The 13,150-nt window shown below is 34.2% G+C and overlaps 1 protein-coding gene across 3 annotated transcripts in view; it reads right to left on the minus strand.

Annotated features, from left to right (window-relative positions):
- Positions 1-188: 188 nt before the first annotated feature.
- pip5k1ca (phosphatidylinositol-4-phosphate 5-kinase, type I, gamma a) overlaps positions 189-13,150 on the minus strand; it is a 29,269-nt gene continuing 16,307 nt past the window's right edge. Inside the window, exons 7-18 of one of the 3 annotated variants that reach the window (XM_059543001.1) lie at positions 10,521-10,820; positions 10,237-10,442; positions 9,082-9,165; positions 8,912-8,960; positions 7,940-8,024; positions 6,594-6,755; positions 6,376-6,517; positions 6,265-6,294; positions 6,072-6,176; positions 5,119-5,275; positions 1,795-1,884; positions 189-1,677 (exon numbers count right to left, since the gene is read on the minus strand). In XM_059543001.1, the coding sequence (XP_059398984.1) occupies positions 1,675-1,677; positions 1,795-1,884; positions 5,119-5,275; positions 6,072-6,176; positions 6,265-6,294; positions 6,376-6,517; positions 6,594-6,755; positions 7,940-8,024; positions 8,912-8,960; positions 9,082-9,165; positions 10,237-10,442; positions 10,521-10,820 (1,413 nt within the window). In that variant the 3' untranslated portion in view covers positions 189-1,674. Of the gene's footprint in view, positions 1,678-1,794; positions 1,885-3,121; positions 3,643-5,118; positions 5,276-6,071; positions 6,177-6,264; positions 6,295-6,375; positions 6,518-6,593; positions 6,756-7,939; positions 8,025-8,911; positions 8,961-9,081; positions 9,166-10,236; positions 10,443-10,520; positions 10,821-13,150 lie in introns of those variants that run through there. The other 2 variants (XM_059543002.1, XM_059543000.1) reach the window with 2 other exon arrangements.

A 13,150-nucleotide genomic window follows, 5' to 3' on the forward strand; every position in this document is an offset into this window, starting at 1 on the left:
TAAAAGAAATTTTTGGCCAATTTACCTAACTATTACAAAGTACCAAATAGAAACCAAAGATCATGGTTACCTCTAATATATATATATTCATTTAATTTGTGTTATCTGCTGATTGGTTTGGAAAAAAAAGTTTGTTGGAACAATCTGAATGGTACGAAAAAAAAAAAAATCCACAAGAATCTTGTGAATGAAGTCCGAGACTTGTATTTATTTTAAGTGTCTGAACAAATGTACACCCATCAGTCCATTGGATGTGGTCTTTTCGTAGAGATAAATGCTGTATATCAATGTAAATACTCACATTTCATCATGCTCTTTTGCTATTTAGGTGGGCACACACACACATACAAAAACAGCTCAACAGTTGGAAGAGTAAGCGATCGGTACAGTTGTATGTCTTTGACCATAGACTTTACAATCCAAACTGTAAACAAAGAAACATCTTAGATTCAAACGCAAGGAAATGTCCTTGATGCTGGAAGAATGGGTGGGATCGTGTGGCCCTAGGACACCTTTTGCAAGCCATTTGTGCACAATAAAATACAAAAGAAAATTTCAAATAACATTTAAAATATATTTTATATTTCAAGATCTGTATACAAATTCTCATTATCACTGGTGAACCAGAAAGAAAGACTGAATCAGTGAATATTTGATAACTACAATAGAAATTAGGTTGGCAAAAAAGAATTAAGGCAACCAAAATGCATGTGCTACACGGAATTGCTGCAGTAGTCCCTTTATTTTAGACACAACAGCAATATCAATAGCAACTGGCCACTGCACATGATAAGAATCAGTGTCGCACACTTCCATCATAAAATGAGACTCGCTTATTCAAAACCACATACACACTCAATGCATTGACACACACACACACACACACATATTCTATACATTTGGATACACAATTAAACGTTTTTAACAAATATTTCTGATAGTGAAATGATTATTAAGTTGTTTTAAAGACTTGGCTTCCCACACATTACGTTTGGTCCCATCTTTCAGTTTAACATGTTTCTAAAAAACCAGGCCCTGATGGTTTCGTACTGATTTTGGTGGGAAAATCTGTGTAACAAATTTAAACTATAACATAATCGATATATAAAACTGAGCCAAAACAAGAATAAAAACATCAGGGGAAGTGTAAAACGTCGTTCTCTACAAACTATGTTTGTATGAACCACTTTAAAATCATGTCAGCATCCATTATCAGCCCTAATCTTTAAATAAATAAAATAAAATAATTAATTATGGGACTTTCTGAAACATTGAACACTATTGCTGGCTTAATATTTTTCTGATGAACCAATAAGCAGTCACAGAACAATGCTACCTGATAACCAAGGCGTATTAACAACTTAAACGCATCACCTACAAGTCCCCTAAAAAAATTAATAAAAATAATAACCCACTCTTGAATCCCAGATCTCAAGTCAAAAAACATTTTCACAGTATGTAAATTAGACAATGAATGAAAAACTAAATAAAAAAAACTATTAAATATCTTCATTATTACTCAGAAATAAATCTGGTGTTTATGGAATGGGTGAAAGGACAATGAAAATTATGCTTAAGTTGCGAAATTATCCAACCAGTAAAGCTTCAGGACCTTATGATGAGAACGTCTGAAGAGTTCAAACCTTGTAGCTGCCCCTCTTTCCTGAGGTTTGATTACTGTGGGACACATTAAAAAGGAATGTTATGCAATTAAAATGCAAGGAATGATAGACAAAGGGCTGTAAGCGTCAAGAATTACGAACCCAAGATGACAACGACACAGCGTGCACTTACTGTTTCACTCTCCTCTTCATCCTCTGCCAGGGTTTTAGGCCCTGAGCTGAAGTGCAGAGGAGAATATACCCAACTTTTGTCTTCTGGCGGCTGCTCTTACACAAGCCGGACAGTAGAGGGCGCCAGAAAGGGTGGAGATGCGCAAAGGCAGCCAGCAGAAATACGCAGAGAGGAAGAAAGACAGAAAGGCAAGAGTGAGGAATATCTGAAATGCATTGGTAATTAAAATAGTAAGAAAGAGAGAGACACTGTTAAAATATTTGCTGTTAACGTTAATAACGTTAAACGTCATAGATTGACATACAATGCAAATTTATCAGAAGGTATAATTTTTTTGCCACTGCTCAAAGATTAAAATCGAATACAATTTTACAAATTTACAAAAGCTGTAATCTTGTGAGTAAAAAAAAAAAAAAGAGAAACTTTGAATACAAAGGAAGTGAAGGGAAAAAAAACAATCACAAACTAATACATTTCGTAAAAACAACATAAAAAAACGGCACGTGTGACATTTTACCATATAAAGGTATTTCCATGTATAACAGAATAAACAAAGAAAAATATAGCAGGGTGGGACTTTATTGGAAATTTTATAGGATTTTATTGGAAAGCAAGCATTGATATAATTGGCTACTATTATTTGTCCCCGCCCACACGGCCTTCGTTACATCATCAGAGAAGAAAAGTTGTTTCAGTTGTAGAGACATTTGTTATATTTTGATTAGACTATAAAAACATTCTTTAAAATAATATAAACTATTAGATCTTACACAATAAAGAAGCTTGTTAATATGTATTACTTAATGTTTCCTGTCTTAGAAATATTATGCTGCTGTGTATGAATCCAAAACTTTGAACAGTGTTAATTAAGAATAACTGAGATTTTTATATATTTATTTTTAAACGTTTATTTGTGCATCTTCTCAGTTAACAATGGCTCTGTGTAGTAACAGCTGCTCTATGTGAAATCACGCACCTGAGGGAATTTACCGCTGATTAGAGAACCGGCTTTACTGACGAGATGCACATTAACGATCGGCCGATCGTGATCGGAGCAGCCCTAGTTAGTTTTATATATATATATATATATATATATATATATATATATATATATATATATATATATATATATATATATATATATATATATATATAGTTTTTTGTAAAATGTTATTTAGATTTTAGTTATCCTACTACATCAAGTTGAATTAAATGAAAATTAGAAATATATCCTTGGAAACTAGCTGAAAATTAAATGTTTTAATTATTTTATTAAAAGTACATTTTATTTTTATTATTTTAGTTTAACAACCATGTCAATTTCACAATGTTAAAACAGTGTACTGTAATCTGAAGCTTACTTATATGGCTGTATATACTGAGCAGATGCAATTATTTACCTCAAGTTTTCAAAACAATTTCACAATTGTTTTGGTGGGCTCCTTTTCATACATAAGTCTTAAAGGTACAGTAACAGTCAAAGGTTACAAAACAGCTAAATTAGTCTAGATATACTGTACAGGCTAACTCAGTGATCCTCAAATCTGGCTCGTGAGATCCACTTTCCTGCAGAGTTTAGTTTAGCTCCAACCCTAATCCAACACACCTACCTGTGATTTTCTAATGATCCTTAGGACACTGATTAGCAAACTCAGGTGTGTTTGATTAGGGTTAGAGCTAAACTTTGCAGGAAAGGGGATCTCACAAGCCAGATTTGAAGATCACTGGGTTAAGCTGTTCTGAATAACTTCCTCTAAAACTAGTTTCAAGTGTTTCAGCTCGAAAACTTACAGCGTGCCGCCTTCTGTTTGTGACGGGCTGACAAACACAGACACTGCCATCAGAGAACTTACAAGAGACATGGACAAACAGATGAAATGAAACAATGAAAGATGACAGAATGTTAATGAAAAAGTCAAGGAGATGAAGTGCTGTTTAGCATTGATAAATGAAAAAATGGACCCCTCCATTAATAAGAGGAAAGAGCGACAGAGCAGCTGGTGAAGGGTGTTAATGGATGAATAATTCAAAAGGTGGCGCTTGCGCATCTCTAGGCTTCTTTTCAGCACACAACCGACTTTAAGAGCATCAATGCGTCTAACAAATGATAATGATGGCCATTTCTCAGTTTTTCTCTGCTGTCCTCGGAGACATCCCTGTGGATGCATTGGCACGTCCATGTGTTTTGTCATTCATGGGTCAGAATGTGTCTATTGTACTGGTGTTATTAAAAATGAACACACATACAATGATATAGTAAGCATTTAGAAACAAACAAAAGGACTGGAACTTGATTTCACTGGGTCTTATTCTGTCATGCTGAAGATATAAATAAAGACCAGCGGACCTCCTAACACCTCGGCACACAAACACCCACCCACATGCCAACAGAGACCCTCCGTGAGATTCTGTCTTACAAACTCATCTAGTGCTGGAGACGTTTCCTTTTGTCATCAGTAATCCAACAACGGTCACATTAGCACTGTTTACTACTGGATGCATCCCGCAGTCTATCAAGGCCATGTCATGCTTAAATTCACCCAAAAGTTTCAGTGATCAGATTCTTATCATAATTACTGCTGTGACATTATTTTCATGAGATTTTTAAATTTTTGAGATTTAAGATTCTTGTAACTGTAATTAAGTAAAAAAAAAAAAATATATAGCAAAAACTAACATGATGTATACATACTTTACACTTTAAATAGTATATTCTTGTTGCTTTCTGCATGACAGTAATGAGCATGTTAATATTGGTGGAAAGTATTGTAATAAAAATAATGCATAAACAGTTTAGGCTTCATTTTTCTTTATGCAATATACAGTTTCTTATTTCTATTTATTTGGAGAAATATGACCCGGGCATTTTTTTCAAGTAAAAATATATAAACATCCTTTAAGATACATTTAATTCAGAATAAATCATAGAACATAACATTTTAAAGTTACAGCATTTAATTTTTTAAAATATATTTTAACTATAAACATCACTAAATGTTGTTAGATTTATGCATTAAAAAAGTAGAAAAATATTTGACAATGTGGTCAGAAAAATAGGCTTAATCCAAGATTTATTCTCTTATTTATTCTCTTAATTCTCCCTTATTACTAAGTCTTGAGTTTCAAGTAAATTTATCATGTTTAAGAAAAACCTATTTTTTTATTTGAATTGTTTTTTTTTGCAGTGCAGACACATCTGATTATGTTCTTTTATGTTTTGACCTTGGGTGGTTCTTACTCTTCTCTGATGCAGTTCTCTATATAAAAGCCACACAAAATTATTAAAAACAACACATATTTAATTCAGAGGAGTGGATGGCTTACAAAATAAATGTCTGTAATTGGCACATCATCATCCTCGTCCACAGAGGCACGGCTTGTACAGCCCGAGGCCTGACTGCCGCCGTCAGACTCTACCACTATCCTGGGGCTCGCCGGGACGGAGGAGGATGAGGCTTCTAGAAAAGTCTCTGCAGCTTCACTAAACATGTGGAAGAGAAAAATAAAATAAACAATTTAGAGATTTTCTGGGAATAAACCATCAAAATTCAGTGAATGGCTTCAAAAAATTTGTAATATAGAATCTAGATTTTATACATCATTATTGACAGCCCATGGTCACTATATTCTTCTGTAATATGCAGTGCTATTTTAGTATTATTTATAAACATTTATATTTTTCATTAATATTTTGAATTAACTTATATTTTTAGTTGCCATTTTAATTTTTGCTTACATTTTAATAAATTGGTTATGTGCCTTTTTCATTTTTAATATTACTAATTAATTTAATTTATTTTTATTTCAGTTTTTTTTTTTTAGTTTTCAGTTTTAGTTTTTTTCCGTTTCTCAGTTTTCCATTTTTTTAAAGCTTTTCATCTAATATATACATTTTTATGTTATTTTGTTTATTTTAGCTCAATTAATCCGAAAAACATTGAATTTACTAGTTTTAGTTTTATTTAGAGGTACTTATTGTTTGGGTACTTATTGCAAGTGTGATTAAGCACTTCCTGCTTGGTAATGTTCCTCTGTGGCAGTTGCCATAGTGTTGTTTTCCCATCACTATAATGAGCCTCCGCAGGTGAGCTCAGCTGAATGGAGCATGTCTAATTCCTCATTCCCACTGCTCTTGACTCAGCAACAAAGCATTTCAATTATCACCCTAAATTTCTTACACTTCAAGACTTTCTTTTCAACATGTCAAACAAGAGCTGGCTTTCATAAATAAATATGAAATATTATATGCAAGCAGATTCTCAGTTTTGAATGCGTACCTGATTTCCAGCGATACCTGGGGAGCCGCGAGGGTGGGTTCGCTGTTGTACCTTCCCTCCACTTCCACCTCCACTGTGATGGTCTGCTGGTCCTCATCCTGCATTCTACAACAACACCAGCAGAGGGCTCAAATAAACCACATCAACTACAGGATAAAAACTAGGATAGCAGAATAGTCTCTGTTTGACTTACGTTTCTTCATGGCTGGACTGGGTGTGTCTCCTGTAAGGAAGAGAACAGAGTTTATTGTACCTGCTATGACTGAGACGCTGAAATATTACAGAGTGACAGACGGGGTGCTACCTGTAGCGCGGGTGTTCGGAGGTGTCCGATGGGGAGCGTTCTGGGATGGACAGGGAGGTGGTGGAGGAAAGTGTTGTGGCGATGGAGGCTGTAGTGGCCTCCTCGAACGAAGGAGGGGTGCAGGGAAGCACATCTGTCCGACCTGAAACCGGGCCGAATTTAAAAATGTGCCTAAAGTCATTAGGTCCACATGGTTTTTCTAATTTTCCACTGTTTACCATCATCTTCCAGTGTGGGGAAGCTACGGGTTCCTCTCAGGTCGTAGATGTTTTCGTCTCTTACAAATGGCAGCTGGCTGGCCGACCAGGCTGCTCCGGGGCCGCTGTACTTGGCTGCTGCCAGACCCCCACGACCCCTCTTTGATGGAGAGGATTTCAGTGCTGAAAGAAACAGGTTTACCAATGTACTTCATCGATGAATATCCATTTTACTTACTGTACATTAAAATGCTGTAATGCCTAAATTAATTTTTACATTTAAATATAATTAATTTTAGTGTTAAGCATTTTATTCTTAATTTATTTGGACCCAATAGTGTAGAATTTTATCAAGAGCCATTTATCGGTTATCGGTTTTTAAAATAAATATTTATTGTATCAGACAAAACTTCAATTTTAAAACAGGTTTAATATCATAAACACAAATTAAGCATTTAATTTTTTTCATTAGCAGGGCTAAGGTTAGGAACTTCCTAAAAACTTTTAAACATGGTCGCTTTAATTTTTCAAATAAATATCAACTGTAGTATGATAGCTACTAGATAATAACTAACTTGTCTTTTTATTTGGTGACATAAGTGGCACTTAAATTTTAGATGTTATTTTTAAAATACCTTTTTACTTTCATAGAGTTGCACAATATATCAACACTTTATCAGTTATCGGCTGATATTACTGATTTATAAAATTGGTCAATACCAGATATTTACTTGTAAATGCTCATTTTATCTTTTTTTTAATTATTCTTTGGATTACCTTTTCCATTATCTAATGTTTAATTAAAGTTAATCTTTAAAAACACTAATGATTTTGTCTATTTGACAGCTCATATTCACTTAAAAGATTATGAATGAGATTTTATTTTTAGATTTTCAGTTTTATATTTAGTCTTAGTAATTTTGTTGTGCTTTTGTTTTTTTTTGTTTTTTTTATTTCTATAGGATTTCTATATAGCTTTCAGTATTTTTTAGTTATAGAAATGATAGCGTTTCATAATAAAATTTTCTAACACTGTTAAATGTAATCTTTAGCAAATTGTACAGCATAACTATCGATTGAATATCCATTCATGAATATCCATTTTCCTACTGTACGTTAAAATGTTGTGATGCCTACATTCATTTGTTGCATTTAATATAATTAATTTTAGTGTTAAGCATTTTATTTTCAATTTATTTGGACCAAATACTGTAGAATTTTTTCATTTATCGGTTATCGGGTTTTTAAAGAAATTTTTATCGGTATCAGACACAGCTTCAATATCAGTGCATTGCTATTACTTTATCAATAATTTATAATCTATGAAATTGACCAATATAAATTCAACTCAGAATCAGTTCACTCACAGGAAGTCTTTCTGAATACAGTAGTGCTCATGAACCTGAAGAACCTGTCTGCATAGAAAGACGGTCTGTGAACAGACACTGTGTCCTGAAGAGTGAAAGTGAGACAGAATAAGTGAACCGTCAGAATCAATCTGAAAAGTTACAGCACATTCTGACTTATTCCCGTTGACAAAATTAAAAAATAACAGTTTGTTCAATACTAATAATTTTCATGCAGGCTTAAATCATGATTCTGTGGTAATCTGTGCTAGAACTTCTGTGATAGAGTTTAAATAGCATTGAACCTGTCACATTTGTTTACGTTAAGCATGTAAATCATACAAAAACATGCATTCATTTACAATATATTTTCAACATATGCTTGACTGGAGTGCCAAAGTACAAACTAAATTAATATTTTCCCATTTCTCATGTCAGTTTCCAGTTTAACATACATTATTCCCGGAGTCAACCAGTCATCCTTTAGGTAATATATATCTCTCACCACCTCCAGCTGACGTGATCAAGATACACCAGCTCTAGGTCAATAAATAACCTAATTAGCATGCAAATGAACCATGAGCCGTTTCTCAGTGTGGCGTAGACTGATGCTTCACAGGCAAGGTTGGAGAATTCTCCTTTATTCACTGCTGAACTGACTGAGAGTAAAAATTAATGTGTGAGTGGGACATGCATGTGCGCATCATATCCAGCAATAGCACAATTAGCACATCCTCTGAGAAAAAAACAGCCCCAAATAAGTGCATTTCACAAGCATTTCCTCCAAAATCCCATAATTGTCACTAAACCCCATTAATGCTAATGTACTGCAGCAGATCATGCTTTATTAATATGAAAATGAAGGAAGTAGGAGGAATTATAGTGGAGGTCGAAGACCACAGAGTCTTGCAAGGAATGATGGTTTTGATGTATATCAAAAGGTCTATTCTAGATGATTAATTAAATTCCAATGAAATTCAATGTACTTCTTACCCCATCATGGACTAGAGCCTTCCACGTATGCTCCAATTTCTTTATTAACCTAAACAGAAAATGAAAAAAAGTAATTCCATGGTGCTTCCAAATCATACTGGCAGCAATGAATCACACACTTCAAGATGTAAATTGTTAGTGACACGAGTCGGAGAGATTGACGCAAGCACCTGTAAGACTGCAAGATGTCGATTATTCCAATGTAGAGTAACAGACTCTCCCCTTTTCCATTGACTGCAGGAATGCCACCCATCCTGACAGGCAAAAACCATAAGCAAGTAAATAACTATGAAAGCTGTTTTTAAGAAATAAAGAATAAATAAATAAATTAAAGTATAAACCTTGCTAAATACTGAAATGAAACATGTAGCTATACCTTTGGGGAAAAAATGCAACAGTGCTGAAAAGTGTTTCCCAAAGTTGGCTAAATAAAAAAAAAATACTAATAAACATGAAATGGGGAAAAAAAAGATAAAAAGGAAAGAAAAAGATGATACAAAACCAAAAAAACAAACACAGCAAATAATGTCTGTTCACTTTTAAAAATCTGTATTTATATAAATATAAAATAAAATCAAACAAAATTAAATAAAAATAAGATGAATAAGAACAAAACAGAAAACATAAAAGTAAACACAAATGTCTTTGTTCACCTCTATTTTTTTTTTAGTTTTGTTCAGTCAACTTTAATTTGTTGTTTGCAGGTTTTTGCTTCTACAATGTGACACATTTCTAGATGAACCAGGATCTCTAACAGGATCTCTAACACTATATTTTATTCAGATTTTATAAAGATTACAAACACAAATTCAAGGAATTTTTTATTTTTTTTATTTAGGCAAAATAAAAACAGAAACATGCAGAATAGCATGTTAATTTTGTCTCCCTAAGTTAGTTAAATCTTCAAAAATAATTTCAGAGAAAAAAATGAATGATAAAGTCTAAATAGAGACAAATAAAATAAAAAAGTAAACAGAATAAAAATACAAAACAAAGCAAAATAATATAAAAAAAAAACGTTTCTTTACAGTTCTAAAAAAGTGAGTCAATGTGAATTTGTTGTTTGAAATCCTTTAGCTTCCATAGCATTCATTTTCAGATGAAACAGGGTATCTAACAGGACAGAACTTAAATATTATCCAGACTTTATAAAGATTACAAACACAAATTCGTTTGTAGCCAATTTCATGAATAAAAATAGGACAAAATTTGTCACTGCATCCCTGTTACTTCATCATATTTTTTGATGCATCTGAAAATGTGCCACATATCTGTTTAAATATCCTTTATATGTGTCAAAACGTTGACTAATTTCGGCCACTCACGTGTCCTCAGTGTCAATCTCTTCTCCATAGGCCGACGCTCCCTGTATGGACTCCATGGCAGTGGAGTAGAGTGCTTTCTGTGCCAGCGGCCTCTTTTCATCAATGCTGCCCTGAGATCCCTCCATCTGCTGCTCTTTCTCTGCCTGATCGATGTTGTGAACTCCCAGCAGCAAACTATAATCCATAATCTTAAAGCTTTCCAAGACCTAAACCCAAAAAACACATCAATATTTGTTCTGAATGGCATGTTCACTCTAGACAGCAGCACACTGTGGAAAACTTACCAAACAGTCTCTCTGTAACGTCTTGACCAGGGCACTGTACGTGTCTGTATCCAGCATGAGACCGTCTGGTATGTCCTGCATGAAATCAAGATCTTTGAAAGTGGGCTTCGCCTTTTCCCGCTCTTTTTTAGAGGCCCGTCGCTTGTAGGTGGATCCCTTCAGGTCGTATTTGAGGTGCATGCGCACCACCCTGGGCAAAACGTTGTTCATGACCACCATTCGAATGTTCTTCCCACCCGATTGTATGCAGTACAGCCCGAAGAACTTTGGCAATAAGGTGCGAGGATTCTGATTCAAGTTCTGCATCAAAAAAACATTAAAAAAATCTAATTGCGATTAATTCAGCGCGAACAAAGATTCAAACGCAAGTCATCCTTATGCAGTGATAAACATTTGTGGAAGAACGCGTGCATGCTTTGTGAAATGTATTTATTCTATAAAAGTATAATTCACATTAAAATTACATATCTGCCATCATTTATTCACCCGATATTGAAATTCTGTGTGCCAAAAATTTGTTGTGCCAGGTTTGACAAAATTGCAATTTAAAGTGTAACTAAACCCCTGCTCAGAGCCTGACTCCACCCACTGACAATATTTGAAAAATGCTGAAAAGTGGGCAGATCACAGCGGAGATAGAAGGGATGACCCTAGGGCGGGGCTGAGCGAGTGCGGCGTGATCCTGAGACTCGCAGTGATGGATTGATTGACAGCTGCTGTCAGAGACGCTAAAATGGAGAGTGACTGTAATGACGCAAGTAGCTTTGCAACAGAACGATCATTTGAAGTAGAGGACTTTTCTCTCCCCCACTTTTACCTGAAGTGTCTGTTCATATCAGTTCGAGCCGCTCACTACAGTGATTTTGATGGTTTTATACTGCCAAGGGCGTGGTGAGTTGGAAACCGCTTACGTCACCTGCCACCACTTACGTCACTTGCCACCGCAACATCCAATAGGAAAAATCAACTGCAGTAGCCACCGTTCAACCTGACGAAGGCAGCACTCACACGTTTTTACACCATATATTGTAGAATTAAAACACTTTATACTCAAATGTCAAAAAAGTTACTCGAATCAATGAAAAGCACTAATAAAGCCCCATTCTTATAGATCATTAACTAAAAAAAGTTGGTTTAGGGTTTAGTTACTCTTTAAGATTAAATATGTGAGAATACAAATGACAGGTTTTCTGCAAGGATTATGAAATTAAATTTGAGACTTTTTAAGACGAAGTAAAGAAAATGTAAAAAATTCTTTATGAACTGAAGACTTTCAGCTCTGATATAACACCTTTTTTGGATTAATTTGTGGAAGGAAAACCCTGACGTGAGATATTTAGCAAACTTTTCAGCCTTTTTTCAATTAATTAATTATTTTATAAAGAAATATTTCTTTGTCAATATTTTTGTCATTATTTAATCATTTTTATTAAAATTTTATACACCAAAATGTATTGCAACTCGAGTCTGAATATGTGAAGATAAAAATTTGAAATTCATCAAATAATTTTTTTCCTCACACAAAAATTTCTTTTATTTAGCCTTTTTGACATTTTTGGAATCTTGATGGCGTCCACATATTGAAAAGTCCATCGTGAATATTCTTCAAAAGATCTCCTTTTGTGTTCTACAGAAAAATTTAAGTCAAACATATTTGGAACAGTATGTAGATGAATAATTGATGGCAACATTTTTTCAATGAATATTTATTTTTTCAAAATATTGCAATGCACTTCTGTTTATCATTACAAAATACAGTAAAAAGTTTTTATATAGCATGCAAATCACACTTTTGTCAATCCAAATATATTAAAAGCATTTATGCATTAAATTGAAGTAGAAGTTTTTTTGTTTTTTCGCATTCCAGATACAAAACTCTCAATTTCAGCCCCCAAAAACATCTCTCTTAAGTCAGTGACATTAATTTTGCCAGCTAATGTTCCAGATCATAATAAAACCACCAGATTCCAATTAGTTTGGAGTTTAAATCCTATAAAAAAAAATCACCACACAAAGGCCAAGCAATGAAGCAGATATCCAACCTAGAAAAGCTTTGTGAAAACCATCACCTTCGCATAGGTTACATGTTCTACAAGTTATAATCAAAGAAGAGAAACAGAATGAGGAAAAGCCAGACAGTAATAAAGACAGTTTCTGTAGACCACGAACTGGCCAAGGTCAGCATTGTTGCTAAACAACAACTAATCCGTCACCATTCATGGGCTCATTAGCTCCAGATGAATGGATGGAACAAGTCAAGCCAGTCACTGGTTAGACTCTGCTGACACTGAGAACCCATTTAGGCATCATCTACTGAAAAAAACTCACGTTCTCTTGGAAACCAAACCCTTTTGTACTTTTACTGTGGATTGAAATGGTCCACTGGAGACAGAAAGCTGGAACGAGCATGGCTTACATGCTAATTGTGTCATTTTGCTTTGTTATTCAGTTAAATAGTAGACATATCGCCTCAGGGGTGAAATGATTTCAAAACAGCTTGTTGGGTAATCAGCAGTGTTGTTGTTTAACCAGACGGTTGATTTGTGACAGCATGTTATAATAGGCTGAGAAGTATGTTTCTCAAAAATTACAGAAAATTAAACAGTGCAACATAATCAATGTATTTTATC

This window comes from Carassius carassius, chromosome 48 (assembly GCF_963082965.1).
Source record: "Carassius carassius chromosome 48, fCarCar2.1, whole genome shotgun sequence".
Classification (NCBI taxonomy): Eukaryota; Metazoa; Chordata; class Actinopteri; order Cypriniformes; family Cyprinidae; genus Carassius; species Carassius carassius.